This window comes from Porites lutea, chromosome 9 (genome assembly GCF_958299795.1).
Source record: "Porites lutea chromosome 9, jaPorLute2.1, whole genome shotgun sequence".
Classification (NCBI taxonomy): Eukaryota; Metazoa; Cnidaria; class Anthozoa; order Scleractinia; family Poritidae; genus Porites; species Porites lutea.
Genome location: NC_133209.1, coordinates 6,614,608 through 6,631,359, shown reverse-complemented (window position 1 = coordinate 6,631,359; position 16,752 = coordinate 6,614,608). Strand labels below are relative to the sequence as shown.

Genomic DNA, 16,752 nt, shown 5'->3' with positions numbered 1-16,752 from the left:
GGGGGGTTTTATAGCGGAGCTCCACGCGCGCGCGAGCGCAGCACCATAGCTAGGTAAATCTACCCATCCGAGAAAATTATTTTGAAAATCACGATAAGAAGAGAAAGATATTTTCTAAATTCGAACATTTTTGTGTCACGGAAAGCCTGTTATTCGGGGGTTCAGTGCGAGCCATGCATGACAGGTCACATTGCCAGGCATTCCTTATATGTGATCGCAAACAAACCAAGAACTGTGAAAAATGATTAGAATCAGGTTATGGATGTATTGAACGGGGCCCAATCTTCCGGTACATAATCCTTGCAGAATGCACTTTGAAAGCGAGGCAAAAAGTAATTCGGAAATAGGTTAAAATTATCGCTTTCGATATCTTGACTGCTGACTACTGAGTATCACAAAGGGGGAGAGGGGGTACTCGTTAAATTACGAAGAGGCTCCCCCCGCAATGGGTAACTATTTAATAAACAGGATACCGTCATAGAAAAGAGGGGGAATTTTACTTGTTAAATTATATGAAAGGGAAAGGGTACGGAAATCTGTCATTAACAAGGTTTATATCCTTCATAGCCTGGGTAACAGGCGCTTGGAAGAAGTGGGCGCAAGAGAGAACGGGCGGGGGCGATGGAGCCACGCGTGTCTCCTTCTCGCGCGCCCGTTTTTTCTTGCGCCCATTACTTCCAAGCGCCTTCTACGCAGGCTATATCCTTCATTAACTACATTTCAAGGTTGTACATAAAAAGATGCAGTGTTCTTAACTAGGCATGTGAAAGGGATACCATTTTTCAATGTAAGGTGTTCAAAAGGGCTTCCTCTCATAGAGGAAAGAGAGAGGAGGAAATGCTAAGGGTAGTATGTCACCATTGAGCCTCCCCGTATAACTGCTCAGGTTGTCAGAAGCCTTACCATTATAAGGTTTACCGAAACATTTAAAATTATTGAACAGATATATAAAACACTTGTTGGTTTTTAATTATGTTCTATTATTTTTTCTCAAATGAAAAGTACATAAAGTGGCGTGTTTGAGGAATCTGGTATTAAGTGGGATTCTCACTATGTCAATTGTATTACTTACGAGAGTTTCTCAACTTATTATTTTAAACTTATAAAGAAAACATTATAGTTAGTAATATGATAAAAATAAAGATCAGCGAGCACCCAGCTTTTATATGCTACAAAACAATAATGCAAGCTTCCTTAGCACGTATTCAGTTTAGTATATGTATCGTCAAGTCAGTCTTTAGTTCAGCCATCAACGGCTTGTTTAATCCATCCCTTCGTTACAAATGCCTTTCTCTTCCACCCAGATTAGTTCTTTGTCCTTCGAATACTTGACTTCCAGTTCGTATTTCTCACGTCTTGAGTTGCACTCATCGGCAGGCATGTCACTCCAAACACCGTTGTTGCTGCCAAATTGGGTGGCTCTCTTCCATTTGAACACGTAAACAAGACATATTGTGAAAACTGCGATGACCACAAACACACCGCAAGAAACACCAATAATTAATGGCAGTTTGGTCTCACTGGATAACTCCTTTTCCTTTTGTTTTTCTTCTGTTAAAGGAATTAAAAAATTATTACTTACAGAATAGTGAAAGGGACTGGGACGGCACATCAGCCATAGAGTTCTAAAGTGACGACTTCATAAAAACTGAATTTGTGAAATTATGGGATTTGTCAAAATGTTCTGAAAGAACAACGCCCATGACGTCTACTGGCCAAACCTTAGCCTTTCGGGGCAAATTGTGTCTGAGATATTAGCCCAGTTATACTCCTATGACTCCATACAAATCCTTGTAAATTGACTTGGATCTAAACGTTGGGTGTTATTCTTTCAGAATATCCTGACAAATCCCATAATTTCCCAATTAAATTTTTCATTTCTTTGGAGCTCTATTGCTGACCATGTCAAAACCACCGGACACAGCATAAAGTGGGATCATTTTGATATCTCAGCTTCGGGAGAAACTGATTATCACTGTAAAATCAAAGTAACATTGCATAAACAGGAACTGAAGCCAGCTTTCAATGTAAACGTCAGTAGCGAGAAGCTGATGCTTTATTAATTAGTTGCTTCTTTTTATTCTCTGCTTAATCTCGCTCCCATTCTTTAATTTTCACTATTATACAAGTATAGTTTTCAAAACTGAAACGGTACTTTTGGAAATGTATGTTGAGTAGCATACAAGTTTCTAAAAATTAGTAAGTTGAATATGTTAATCACCGCTGTTTGTGTTCTTTTTCTTAAAAGATAATAATTATTTTAATTATAATATTACAGCAAGGAGCCCAAAAGTGTGACAGGCCTCCTTTAATTAATTCACATTCTTTCATGTACACATTAACTAATCAGAAGTCGAGGACAGTTTCCAGCTGGCTTCTAATTGGATAAAATCTGCACACTTTTTGGGCTCCTTGCTGTAGGTGATATACGTCTATATCATTATAATGATAAGGACAACAATGATGTGAGCTGTTTGACTGTTCCTAAGCAACAAGCTCGAATTAAGAAACGGTCCAGATAAGAACGATAGCAACAACGGCAACGAATATGTTGGAATGCAAAAAAGGTGCTAACTTTTCTATTGTCTGTTCTACTTCTGATTGGCTTAAACAGCAAAAGTTAACAAAACTTCATAAAGCGGTACATATATTCATCCTTACTTTCCAACCATCTTCCATATAACAAAATCTGGTCTCAGTTTGAATAACAAAGAAATCCTATGTGGGGAACATGTAAAATTGTAAACTTTTCTTGGCTATTGTTTTCAACTCTTGTGATTGGTCAAAATCTTTTAACACAAAAAAGCACCCTTTTAAAGTGGAGTGTAAAAATACATTATGCATTTATGCATTGTACAAATGAGAACATTCCTATGTGGGGAAAGCACCGTTGCCGCATAACAAAAGAAATTGCTATCCACCTTACCCGGATCATTACTTAAATACTTGTTGAAAATCAGGGATTTCCAAACAGACTTAGGTGCTTTACCACACTTTTTTGAGAAGATTGTGCTCTAGGATATTTTCCCCGACGCCATTGCTCTCGACGCACGCAGTATTCCTAATTGATCTCACTTCAACTGCTGTTTCAACTATGGTATTTCAGGGGCCAACAAAAGATAAAATTTGCCAATGCGAGAAATCGCTGTAGACTTTGTTTATTCCCTCAAAACGAAACGACGATTTAATAGTCATGCAGAATGTACGGTTAACGTTATTATTGTTTGCTCACGGTGAGGACATCTACGGTCGTCACTACATTAAAAAAGTAACGATGATGACTTCCACTCATAAGTTGTCATTATCGTCTTTAATATAAAAAGTTGTTCATTTTCTGTTGTCAAGAATAAACAAACTCGACTGCCATTTCTTGTATTGGAAAAAAATTATCACTTGTTTGCCCCCTGAGGAATCACATGACATCGCTTTTTTCCCATCGGTCCTTAAGCGCGTGCAAAGAAGGCGGGCATCATGAATAAGGTGTATTTTTGAACCTAATTGGTATGTACGCAACTACATCTTCTATGGGTTAACTCGTATACTAATGAGTAAAAATGTAAACAATGACGTCACGATTCATTCGCCCATTCCCGGTATTTACAGTAAAAGGGACATTCCAGTTCCTCTCCAAGGGCACCGTACTTGACTATATTTAGCATTCATTAACTTCTTGGATTTGTTAAGAGGATTAAATTGTCTTTAACCGTTGGAGTAACAAACATCCCAACAGAAACGTTATTATGCTTCTAGTTTAGAGATCTATAACTTCTGAAACTCTAGCAAGCTAAATTAAATAGACAACGTTTTCTGCAATCTTTGATGCGTAAAAAATATGTGGAGCAAGAAAAAAAGTTTCTCGCTTCGCATCGCCACATATCACTTGGGAATTTCCACAAAAGTTACTATCGACAGATACTGTCAGCTTTTCTTAAATTTTATATGGCTTTCATGGAAGGGGTTGACGTTCGTTTGGCCTGGCGTCGAGTCGTGACAAAAATCCTTGGCAACGTATAGCTTGACATGTTTTATTGCCCATAGAGCATCGGTACGGTTGACGTGCAATCAATGCAAGATCAATAAAGTTCTCTAGGGAGGAGTTTGTTTGTTTGTTTGTTTGTTCGATACATAGGACTCAAGGGGTACTAAAACCTAACCTTTTTCAGTATTTCTTAGCTTCAGAGAATTTGGTTCCACCTCTAATATCCCAAGCTTCCCTTTGGCCGCTTCTTTCTTTAAGGGAGCCAAAGCTGCATCGGCACTAACACTTGTGTTAAATTTCAGCCGGAAATCTGCTATAATACTACCAGGCCTGCAAAAGATATCCATCAAGATTTCATTTGTCTGGGTTGTATACTTATTATTGCACTTCTTCCTGTTCTTCTTGTTCTTTTTTAAATGTAATCGTTTTGAAAAATGAAAAATGTTTTACAATTGTAGTTAATTAGTTATATGCGGGAAGTAGCTGTCATAATTATTAGTCTATCTCAACCATATGCATCCTTGTGGCAACGGTGGCTGTAATCGTTACGTTCTTCGAAAAATTGTTTTCAAAATACTGATGATTTCCATTCCGAGCATTATGGTCGCTATGTATGGTTTTAATCAAGGAAAAAAACTCTTCCTTGTAACATTCCATGTTGATAAAAAAGGTCTCATTGTTGAAAGGTGTATTATTATTATTATTATTATTATTATTATTATTATTTTCAATAAAAAACCTTACCTTAATGAAATTATTTCAACCTCTATTAGTTCAGAGTTCCCAGAATATACCTTTAGAATCTGCAAAGAAAAAAAAATAAGTGTAATTAAAGGTTGCTTCCACTCCAGAAGATAGTTTAACTAAAGCAATAGCCTGTTACAGGACGTTCCCACTGACATGTGGCAGTGAAAAAAAGCCAGATCATCAATCGATCTTTTTCAATGACGTCTTGCGGAATTCATAACAATGCGCACGCACACACGCACTTCATAGTTGTGACAACTTTTGAGTTTATAGTTCTACAGCTGTATATAATTGAAGCAGACCTCTTCCTTAAGTAATGCCGAAAGTCTCTTAAATCTTTCGCTGGTTTCATCCTTCAATCGATCGTCCCACTCTTCGTTGATACGAATTTCACATGTGAACTCTATTAAAAACAAAAACAACAATAAAAAATAAAAACAGTCTACAAAGTTTTAGAAGATAAAAACCATTTTTAGATGTCGTGGAGAAATTTTATCGTTGGTTATTTTCCTCTGCCAAAATCTGATTATTAATTTACCCACAACGTATACGAATAAGAGTCTACAATTACCGGTTTTTGATAAAGATGCCCTGGATTAGGTTATTTTGTACGGGAGGGAAAACTCGCTCCTCCTCGAGTTGGGGTTGGGTGTCTGAATTGATAACCCCTCATGATGCTATAAATAATGTGTAATGTCTGCGGTAAATTATTACATTTTTGCTTTGCTTAATCAGAAAATTGTAATTAAATAATAATTTTGGACCATAACTTAGATGTTACAAGAAACAGTACCGTTATAAGCCTAATTATTTAATCAACTATACCCAAAGTACCCTTTTAAATTAAAATCAAAACTCAATAATAGTTCATAAAAAAACAAAAGAAGTTAATGTTTAATGATTGTCTTTATATCTGATGAAGAAACGGCCAACGTCCAGCTTCTTACACAAACGTACATAACCCCAAATCTAATATTAGCGCAGGAATGAGTTGGTCTATATCAGATATTTTGAAGCCGTTCAAAAAACTCGCAGTCGTGTACATGTATTATCAGGTGCAGAGCCATTTCGTATGAGAATACTGATAACATTTATTAATAATTATTACGATTATAATAATAATAATCTATTATCATTATTGTTATTATTATCAATGCAATAACCTGTCTTGTGTTCAAAGGAGACTTCTTTTGTTGTAGTTTGTGAAGGTACATTTTCCTCCCGCGTCGACGGCGGTGTGGTACTCTCTGAAGTTGAAGTTTCAGCAGTGATTATTTCTGTGAAGAAAAAAAAAGAGGGGCCAGTGAGCTAGTGCAGTAAACTTACGATTTCGCGAGCAAAAACCAAAAATTCCCCTTGCCTATACACTGGGAAAGCCGATCACCACACCTACCCTGGACGGGGGAGTCCTCTGCGTTCAGCGTGTGGTACGCAAGACCCCAAATTAGGCACTAAATACAAACCGACGACGGCGACAGCGACATGACGCTTCATTTCTCTTGGTAACTTATTGCGCTTAATGTTAGTGTTAGTGTGTAGGGTGCGATTCGCCTTCCAGACTCACCGACCACGTCAACATGCCTTGCTTGCTTTGTTTGTAGTGGAAGTACCCGCCCAGCTGCCCTACCCAGCTTACAGGCTGATCGAAAACCTGCCAATGCGAATATAGCCTAACAGGATTAATAACCCCAATTGGCTTTAGGCAGTCTCGTGGCTATTTTCCAGCACGACCATTAAAATTTAAAATTTAAGATTTAAAATAAAGGCGACAGAGAAACAAATCCAGCTTGCGTACGAGGGATAAAAAATTGACTTTTTTTTTTTCTAGTCCGTTGGTACGACCATCAAAGGAGATTACGTATATGGTAATGCTAGCCTTTAACGGAAATGCTAGCTTTTGCTGCCGGATCAAAGCTTCAGCGGTGACCTACCCAACTGTATGTACGATGATACTTTACAGTTGTAAAATTTGATCCTGTGGGTTGAAGGAACAAACATTTCATTTTTCTTGTTGTGTCCCATTTCTTAGTGTTCATAACGACCTAGCAAGTTTTAAGGATGCCCGATCACTCGATACTTGAAGCTAATGCTGCTGAGCCGGCTGGCGGAAATTGCCCATGCAATTTGAGATCTACCTTGTTGCAAAAGGTAAAGATGATAAGGTGGACAAACTGAAGGTTAAAATGTTATTACTTTGTGTTGGGCCAGAAGCCGTCGACGAATACAGCCACTTTGTGTACACTGATGAGAAGAGGAAGATTGCTATTAAACTCTTCCTATTAACAGTGTCCCGATATATCAATACTTCATAAAACAGATAAGAAATATGGGCTTACCAATAGATTGATCGCCCCTTCGTAAGGGAATCGAAGACAGTTCTGGATTCTGGATTCCAGATACTTAGAGGAACTTAGATTCTGGATTCCAATCTTTAGTAGGATTCCAGATTCCTTGAGCTGTATTCTGGATTCCAAAGTCTAGGATTCCCGACTCCCGCTGGAAAAAAATTTCCCGGATTCCGGATTCCGGATTCCACAAGCAAAACTCTCACGGATTCCGGATTCCGGATTCCGTTACAGGGGGCGAGATTTACCTATATCACCACAGGCAGAACAAACTCACGTTACGAGGAAAGGGTGTAAAGTAATTTACTTACCAAAGGTGACGCGTGACCTTTCTGCTGGACGCATCGGTGTCGCGTTACAGGCGACCGTTGAAAATAAGAGACTTTGTATGAGAAATAAAATACTGAGATCTGCGAACTCTAAATAACGTTAAAAATAATTTTTCCTTCAATGAAATAAATTAAAAAGACTTACTTAGCGTTCGAAGATCTCAGTATTTTATTTCTCATAGAAAGTCTCTTATTTTCAACAGTCACCTGTAACGTGACACCGACGAGTCCAGCAGAAAGGTCACGCGTCACATCGTTAGGTGAGTTTGGGCTGCCTGTGATGTCAAGGAAAAATTGAATTGGTCCAAATAAATATGATATTTCTTTATGGGAAAGGATAGTTATCTTCCACTTGAAAATCGGGGCAATCCGTGATAGACCGAAATTTGCCTTATCGGTTCTTACGCGGACAGCAGAGAAAAAGAAAAGAAAAAAAAGAAAAAAAATGTGGTCAGCAGAAGTGTTCAATTCTAAATGACAAGGAGCGGTCGCATAGTACAGAGCGGGTGTCTCAGTTTTTAAGCCGGATTTCGATTTGTTTTCAGTGTCAGGAAGAGTTTCTTGGGAATAGAGTTTTTCACCTTCGAATGCACTGGTTTACACAACAGTTATTGTAGCTGCAGTGTACACCTGTATTAGGATTAAGGATGATCGATCACTTGCCTCGTGTTGGATTGTGTACGGTCAACTTCTGGTTAGGATGCATTGCATTGACGTCAAGAAAATGGAAAGTTTAAGGTCAGTTCTTTTGTTTTTCACTCTTGAGTGGCTATTAGTTGAAGAGTAGACACTTTTTCTTGTTAAGCGAAAGGTTCAAAATAATTTTTCGTTTTTTTTTTTATGCTTATGGCATGTTACTGCATGCAGGCATGTACATTCTGTGAAATGAGATCGATAACCACGCAATTTGTTGTTGTTTGCTTAACATGTCGATTTTCAGTTTATTATTTACGAAAAAATCTGATTTTTTGCTATCTGTATGAAAAATACACCGGAAAGAAGTATTGTTTAGAGACCAGATCAGATGTGCCCAATGGCGAGGAATGATACATAATCCCTTAATATGCCAAAACCCCCCATTCCCCCCAGGCATACCAGGGCATTTGACTGGATTTTTGCTCCTTAAAGTGGGGAAATTGACCCTGCCTGGCCTGCTTGCTCTGGCATTTGATTTTCGTGTCAAAACGCCGTTCAGCATTGCAAGTGAAAGGATCTCATCATTCTTTCATTCAGCATGTGCACTGTGTTCATGGATCATTGCTCCTATATTACTCTTTTCTTTCTTGGAGCATTTGAGAGCCTTTGAAAAAACCTGTTAAATGTGAACTTTCTGGAATCGACAAATAGGGAATTTGAACCAAAATGAGGTACTCTTGGTCGGGCATTTGACTTTTGAGTCAAAACGCTGATCAGCATCAAGATCGAAACGATCTAGCCGGTGGGTTATTTTACCATTTCAACTGCCAACTTGTATACTGGGAAATTTGACCAAAACTTTTCAAAAAAGTCAAATGTCCAGGAGTCTGCAGGGCGGCGAAGCAGGACATGGGCAGTTAAATATTGAAATTGAGTGGTACATGCTTTTCTATCTTCAATGGCTTCAGAAACTACAAGTAGACAATAATGTAAAATATATCGAAGTGAATATGTGGATGTGCAGATTTTTTAAATATTATATATATAGTAGGTTGAGTACGATTGTGCGGGTTAACGTAGTCCTGAATAGGACTGTTGTTGTTGACAGTGACTGACATTTCGACAACCTGTGCGGTAGTCATCTTCGTAGTCAAAATGAGTTCTATCTCACCAGTTGATGGTGTAGACTCTGGTTATTGACCTGACTGGTCAATTAAGTGGCAATGTTAATGGTCGTTTGTCAGCTAAGCTGTGATGTTATTGGCTATGAAGACTAGTAATGTCATTGGTGCATTTTGATCTGACTATTATCTCAGTTAAACAGTCCTTTATCGGCATTGCCAGTAGTCCAGTCGTTCTCTCATAGTTAGTTTTGCCCAGGCTTTAGAGTTAATATTACAAAGACCACAGAGAAATACCTCCTGTGGAAAGAATTATTTATTGAATTTGTTAACTGACAGAAGCAAACCATCACATCCAGGAAGGTGAATGCCAAAATGAATACAACAGTCCTTAAATTTCAATAGTCGGTACACTTTACCAAAGCATAGCACTCTTCAGCTATCTCTTAAACCAAGGTGACACTGATAAATAATCTATCAAATCAGCATCCTCAACCCCCAAAGAATCTCTCTATAATTTGACTTCAGTCACTTCTGGTGAGGTTAGGAAAGTGGCTCGACACATAACAGTACATATAAAGAAAATTAGCATCATAGAAGTTTATGTACACAAGTTTATGTACACAATTTTGTGCCTATTGCAATAAAAATATCTTCCTCTCTGAATAAAAGCCTCATAACATAACTGACAGTATATTGTTTTGAAGAGTTCATGTAATGACAGGTTTGCTTTGGGAAGAAAGAAATCTGAATCAACCCCGCACTGTTTTAACTGGATCACTTTCAAATGCCTATCAATCCTTTTCTTTTTTGACAAATAAAAGTGCCTGAAGGCATCACTATCAGTGAGAGATTTGGTGATAAACTGAAGGCAAAAATAAAGCCACTACACATATTTATTATACAGTGTAAATGTATAAAAAAAAACCTTGTGCATCATACATGTATATGTCTATCAAGCGTTAAAGGCTTTTTTTCGATTGACAGTGCATTGAATGACCTCAGACCTCAGCGTCATGGTTGAAATTTCATGATACAGTGTATTAGCAAATAATATGAAGGCATACCTCAAGTGGTTAAAACCTGAGATTGTTATGGCTACATGAAGGATGTGTATGATATAATAGAATCAAGAGTCAGTTTTGCTAAATGTTTGTTTAATCTAAAATGTATTCGTGACTTTTGTTTTTCAGTTGACCTGAAATTTAATAGAAAACCTATGGTGACCCTTGATGTACTCAGTGAGCCTTTAGAGCGGCTTGCTTTTTTGTTTACTGCATGCTTTATTTTGGAAAGTAAATGATTTTAGTATTGCAATAATCAATTTTGATGAATGATTTCTTAAAAACCTTCACAAATCCTATCTTATTTACAGGGCGAGCTTTTATTTTTTACACAGGAATTGATCTACTAGTCGAAGTTCTTAATTGTATGGTTTTACAGTGTATGTGGCTTAATAATCCTTATAGCGTTTAGCCCTTTAAGTGTCAATTTTGTAAACTAAATTTAAAAAAAAAAATGTTTCACTGCATGTATTAAGTTAGTCATTAAAATAAAAAATATTAGGAGACAGTTCTATACGCATTAATAAAATATTTTTATTAGGTTATATACATGTATATATTATTGTGCTGCCTGAATGCATTTTTATCTAACCGACTACTATTTGCAATATGCTGCATTGATTATTACTGATTCTGCACAATTATTGGGTTTAACAAAAGGAAAGATATGTCAAAATTATATAATATATGTTTCAGATATATTTCATATACTTACATGTACTACATCTATGTGACAAAATGGCTCATATTAATTTTGTCGACTGCGTTTATGTTAACATTACAAACTGTATATGTTCAAAAAATGGGAAAGGACCCTTTCTCGTGCTAGCGATTCGTAATGTAAAAATTCTGATCAGCGGAAAATGATTCATCAAAGTGCTTCCATCAGCCTTGAAAATTGCTTGCAATTTAAAAATAAGTATAACCATATGTTAAATGTATTAGTATATAGTGCCTTTGGTAATTCAAGCAATCTGATAGGTTCGCTATCTCGGACTATGACCTTATATTCACCGCGCGAGGCGGTGACTATAAAGCAAAACAAAATCGCTGTTGTAAACTGGGTGTTTTGCCAAAGTTTCAGAGTAAGAACTTTTTGAAAATACAAGAATATCCTAGTGTTAATGATTCTGAACGTAAGAAAAGACGTCAAGTTGTTTGAACAGTGTGATTTATTGTGAAGTGATTTAAGCTTACTGTAGCTGACTTTTTATACGCTCGAAGCAATGTTCACCACTACAGAGCAAACTTAACGAGGCTGCTTTGTCACTGCCGACGGAAGCAAATAAAGCTCTGCGTTTCTTCTCGGAAGGAATAGTAATTTAAACTTATGACGTTTTCTTTTAAACCATTGATGCTACAGCTTACAAAAAGATCGAAACTCTGATTTCCCATGTTTGAAAATACTGTAAAGATCTAAGTTTTGCGCATCTACTGTTTATGGCTACATGAACCAATCAAACCCGTCAATCGAACTAATCGGTTTTTTTTTTAATGGTTTCCTTTCCGATTCTTCTGAGATCACTTCGTGTGTAGAGACTAAAACAATTATTTACCTTAGGCTCGGTTATTATTGTTGAATAATCCCCTCAAGTTCGCCTCGGGGATTATTCAACAATATTAACTGAGCCTGAGGCGAATAATTGTTAATTATAAAATAACTGAGATAGTACGCGTGATCTGATTGGTCAAAAACCTATGGTTTATTATACCGGTAAACCCATAGAAAAAGGCATCCGGACCACGAGCCATAAACAAAACCCGCTATTGATCTGCAAACGATTTTAGAAAGGCTAAAAAACAGAACAAGTTACTTACCCAGCCCTTCTTAATATTAAAAGCGTTGGTTTCCACATTTTATTACTGAGCGTCACAATTCGCTACTGCCATAGCTTTAGAAGTTATAAAGTACAAAGCTGGAAAACAGTTTACATTTCACGACGATGCCAAATCGCAGAGAAAGACAACAACTGTGTGAATTTCTGGTGTACAAAGTCTCTAGGAAAACTTAACAATGTGCCAACCAGCAACAAAACGGATAGTTTTAGCATTCTTGATTTATTTTATCTCAAACTTAAATTCCTTAATGAAAGAAATTGTTCCAAAAAGAGATCTCTGATCAAGATATGGTACAAAATCGGCCGCTGTAGGTTGTAAACAAGCTGCCAACGATGATGAAAGATGTCAGAGTTTTGGGCTGGTTTTTTCCAACATTTGCACAAATTATTCTGTGATATCGATGCCATAACCTACCTCAAACCACCTCACTTCGCGAATCGACAAATATTAACGCCAATATGTGACTACGGCAAAGAAACCTTTCTCCACCACTGACATATTTCCATCGGTCGCTGTAAGTTCATATAAAGTTACATGCGACAACTTCGCAAATGCAGCCACGTCGTTACCGCAGCATTTCTTGATCATAATTAAGTCCAGAAAACAGATCTTAAACCACTGCGGCTTGTAAGAAGTGAATGAAGTCCTCTATTACAATAGCTGTCAGTTCCGTCTGTAACAACGAAATTCTTACGGATCGACTCAACAAAATACAGCTGCGTACAGTCTGATGTTCAATTGATTTCTACTTCTGTAGTAAACAAACCATGAACGTATTCTTTCATTGTACGTTCGCATGAATATGTGTTGACTTTTCCTGTAAAACAGCTTTCATAAGTTATCATGTAATGAGTGCAAAAACTCGTGTTTTGAAGTGCTGCTGTTTATTGTTTGACTGAATGAGTTTTGAGAAAGTTCAACGCTATTAAATCGTGAGTCATGATTGGCTTATGATGACTTTAGAGAGAAGACGTGACTTGATCACGGTACTAGAACCATATTTTTTGCCTAAATACTCCATTCTATTAAAAGTTATTTTATAAAAGCAATAGACCACACTTTCTATGGGTTTACCGGCGTGATAACCCACTTGGGATGTTGGAAGAACACTCGAAAAGCTTGTAAATCACTCGCCTTCGGCTCGTGATTTACAAGCTTTTCTCGTGTTCTTCCAACATCCCGCGTGGGTTATCACGCCGGTAAACCCATAGAAAGTGTGGTCTATTGCTTAATTAAACCATGTGTATAATGTATTTAGCGGCAGACAACATGATACCCTTTGGAGAAAAGGCTTAACTTTAAAAAAGTGGACATTTCTAATAAAACAATGTATTTATTTAAGTAGATTTTTGATTATTCTAGTTAATGGTGAAGTCAAATTTTGCTTCAAAGCAACCTGATTCCTGTCTGGCAGTGACTCCCAGTATACCCCATAAGGCAGTTACACGTGAAGTTGTTGATACCATCCACACAAGAACCACCGTTATGACAAGTGTGATTGACCTAGTCATTTATCTCTATATTTGTTATATTTGTTTGTTAAAATTAAGCATAAGAAAAAAATCCTAGAAAAATCAAATCATTTATAAGAAAAAGATTAACTTTAATACCCCTATCTTCTAATGTCAGTCTATGATGCAAGTTCTTGGAGATTCAGTCTTTTGGCCAAAGCGGAAAATACCATATGATTCTTTAAACTAGCTTTTGGCTGGCGCCTCATATAAGCCCGACTTTTGCATTGTCTTGTTCATTGCATAAACTACACTTGCACGGTATGCAAATTTACGAGAAGCTTATACTTTGTATGTGCAAAGAATAATTCAAAGAATAATTAAAATACTGCAAACGTCAGGTTTACATAAACAGTAGCCAAGCTGGAGTGTAAAGAATATTATGGTATTTTCTACTTTCGCCAGTAATATTTCGTTTGAAACCTCCTTATAGAGTTTCACAGTGTACGGGCTTTCTTATTGTCCACACTAAAACTGCATCAAAAATTTACAAAATGTATTTAACAGCGTGCAAAGAAAGTAGTGTCCGATAGCCCGGGGCTAGTGGATTTTGCTATCGGGCTAGTGAATTCTGTTATTAACTAGCGCGACGGGCAAGTGACGTTTTTTGAGGAATTCAAATTACAGAAGAACTGTGAAATCAATCTGCTCATCAAAACGTTTTTGGGGCTACTTGAAATGACGTTCGGGCCAGTAAATGCTAGCTTCAGCTTGCCCGAATGCAAACTGTAAAAATGACTTTCTTTGCACCCTAATTTAATGTCAGTGAATTTCCATAAATCTTACTTGTCTCGCAGCGATCTCCTGTAAATCCTGCAACACATCTGCACGTGTAATTGTTTACACCATCTACACACCTCCCTCCGTTCAAACATGCGTGATTAACGCAGTCGTCATTGTCTGAGAAAAACAAAAAAGTACAACGTAAGTGATCTTTTAATGTGCAAGTCAAATTGTTTAGAGTATTAATGATAGAAGTACCATGTGTGACGTCGTTGGTCGTATTTTCCCACTGAAAGTGCATCAAAGCATTTATTTAATGTTAGTAAAAATGTCATAAATCTTACTTGTCTCGCAGCGATCGCCTTTAAATCCTGCATTACACCTGCACGTGTAATTGTTTACACCATCTACACACGACCCACCATTTAGACATGTGTGATGAACACAGTTGTCGATGTCTGACAAAAACATAGAAGTATAATTTATAACGCAGTGACCTTGTAGAAATGCAAATCAAATTGTTTCAAGTATTCTAATGGTTAAATTTGTATTTAATGAGAAAGGCAATTTTTTGCTTCAAAGCGGCATACCTGTCTCGCAGTAACTTCCAGTATACCCCTTAAGGCAGTTACACGTGAAATTGTTGATGCTATCCACGCAAGAACCACCGTTTTGACAAGTGTGATTTACACAGTCATTAATGTCTATCAAAAAAAATCAAAGGTGCTTTTACTGATTTTGATATAATACTAAACAACAACTAAAACCATAAATGTAACAACAGCAGTTTGAACAGGAAGAAAATCAAGTGAAAAGAACATTTTGCTTGCTGAAATTGTTCATATAATTTTTTTCCCTGTTAGTTTCGCTGTTTTTAACAATAATTTATTGCCACCGAGCTAAGAAGCGAGGTTGCCTCGGCGGCAGAATTATAACGCCGCGAAATGTAGGCCAAAACTCTCAAATTCTGCGTAACCCTCTAAAAATTGCATTTTTGACCATATTTGGGTATAAGTAAGACCCCATATTTGGGTAGTGATGTCTTGAATTTACAACGCGTGGTCCGAAATTGGGTGATTCAGTGTGCAGCTGTTCGTTGTCTGTTCAAGAGGACCTAACAGGTGAGCAAGATTTAATACGATTTCTAGTTTGAAGGGGCAATTAGTGCTCTGGTTTGCTTTATAAATTGCGTTTAAAGCAGCAGCTGATCAATGAATAGGGTTTTACGCTCAAATTTTTGTCAGAACCAGCTTGTCTTTTGCAGCTCGATTTATATTGAGGTAGCGTGTTCGCTTCTCGACTCAGAACCAGGGTTTTCATTGTTCTGTTTTCCTTTGTGAATTGAATTTTAAGCGGTGGTTGATCAAGGCACAGGGTTATATTCTCAAAAAAATATCAGAACCAGCGTGTTCTTCCCAGGTCGATTTAACTTGAGCCAGTCCTCACCTACCGTGAGGAATGCAACGTATTTGCGGACCTTTTGTTTTGAATTTATTTATGTCTTTTGAGAGATTTTGTCAACCAGCATGTTTTTTTGCTGCTCGATTTACATTGAGACAGCCCAAAACTCCCGTGAGGAATGCAACGAATTTGCGGAGCTTTTGTTTTGAAGACTATCATTATGCCTTTCAAGAGACTCTTTGTCCTGTGACACTCGCTCATTGGATCTTTGTCTTTTATTCAAGTTTATATTTTTATACCTCTGATACATTCCGCCCCATTGTTGTGCTTTTCACACATTTTACTTTACACCAATTTTTTTCTGGTGTATATTACCACGCGAAATATTTTCTTATCCCTGATGACGTTGTTGCTCGGAATTTAATTATTATTTTTAATTTCAGCGGTCAAAGGCCTCATTTAAACTAAATTTCTAACGTTTATAGTTTTGATACAATGGAATTTTCCAAGAAACATAAGTGCTAACTTGCTAATATTTACCAACAAAGCTTCAAGCCATGTTGTGATTCTTTTAATAGAAGTGAAAGCCTAGAATGTGGCAAAGTTGTTGTTTTGAACTTTGGTGCCATCCTTTTCTTTTGCAGAATCCATTTTAAACCTTTAAAATTATGAAAAAAATATCGCGAAGATCTGAATAGGCACATTCCACAAAAAATAAACGAATTCGCTTTGTTAACACTTGCTGGAAGGTAACCCTAGTTAATATTAATATTTCTAATGTTATAATGTGAAAGGTCGGGAAAGGTTTCAACCCAGTGGTCATTTACAATGTTTATAATTTAAATTATACATTATAAAGGGTATAATTTAATTTTGGATACCATTTAAGCATAAGATTTTAGATACTTTTTAAGTGTAAGAATTAAATTCTAAAAAAATAAAATGATTAGGATGAAAATATTAACTTCAAAGCCGATGTCGTAGTTCTACCTTCTAATGTCTGTCTATGATGTAACTCCTTGGTTATTTAGTCTATTGGCCAAAGCAGAATAGCCCA

At 37.0% G+C, this 16,752-nt stretch overlaps 1 protein-coding gene across 1 annotated transcript in view; it reads right to left on the bottom strand.

The window, feature by feature from the left end:
* Positions 1–946: 946 nt before the first annotated feature.
* LOC140948199 (uncharacterized) overlaps positions 947–16,752 on the bottom strand; it is a 96,471-nt gene continuing 80,665 nt past the window's right edge. The window contains exons 47-54 of the mRNA XM_073397419.1: positions 14,885–14,998; positions 14,639–14,752; positions 14,358–14,471; positions 5,890–6,003; positions 5,029–5,129; positions 4,724–4,782; positions 4,155–4,309; positions 947–1,551 (exon numbers count right to left, since the gene is read on the bottom strand). Of these exons, the coding sequence (XP_073253520.1) occupies positions 1,262–1,551; positions 4,155–4,309; positions 4,724–4,782; positions 5,029–5,129; positions 5,890–6,003; positions 14,358–14,471; positions 14,639–14,752; positions 14,885–14,998 (1,061 nt within the window). The 3' untranslated portion in view covers positions 947–1,261. The remainder of the gene's footprint in view (positions 1,552–4,154; positions 4,310–4,723; positions 4,783–5,028; positions 5,130–5,889; positions 6,004–14,357; positions 14,472–14,638; positions 14,753–14,884; positions 14,999–16,752) is intronic.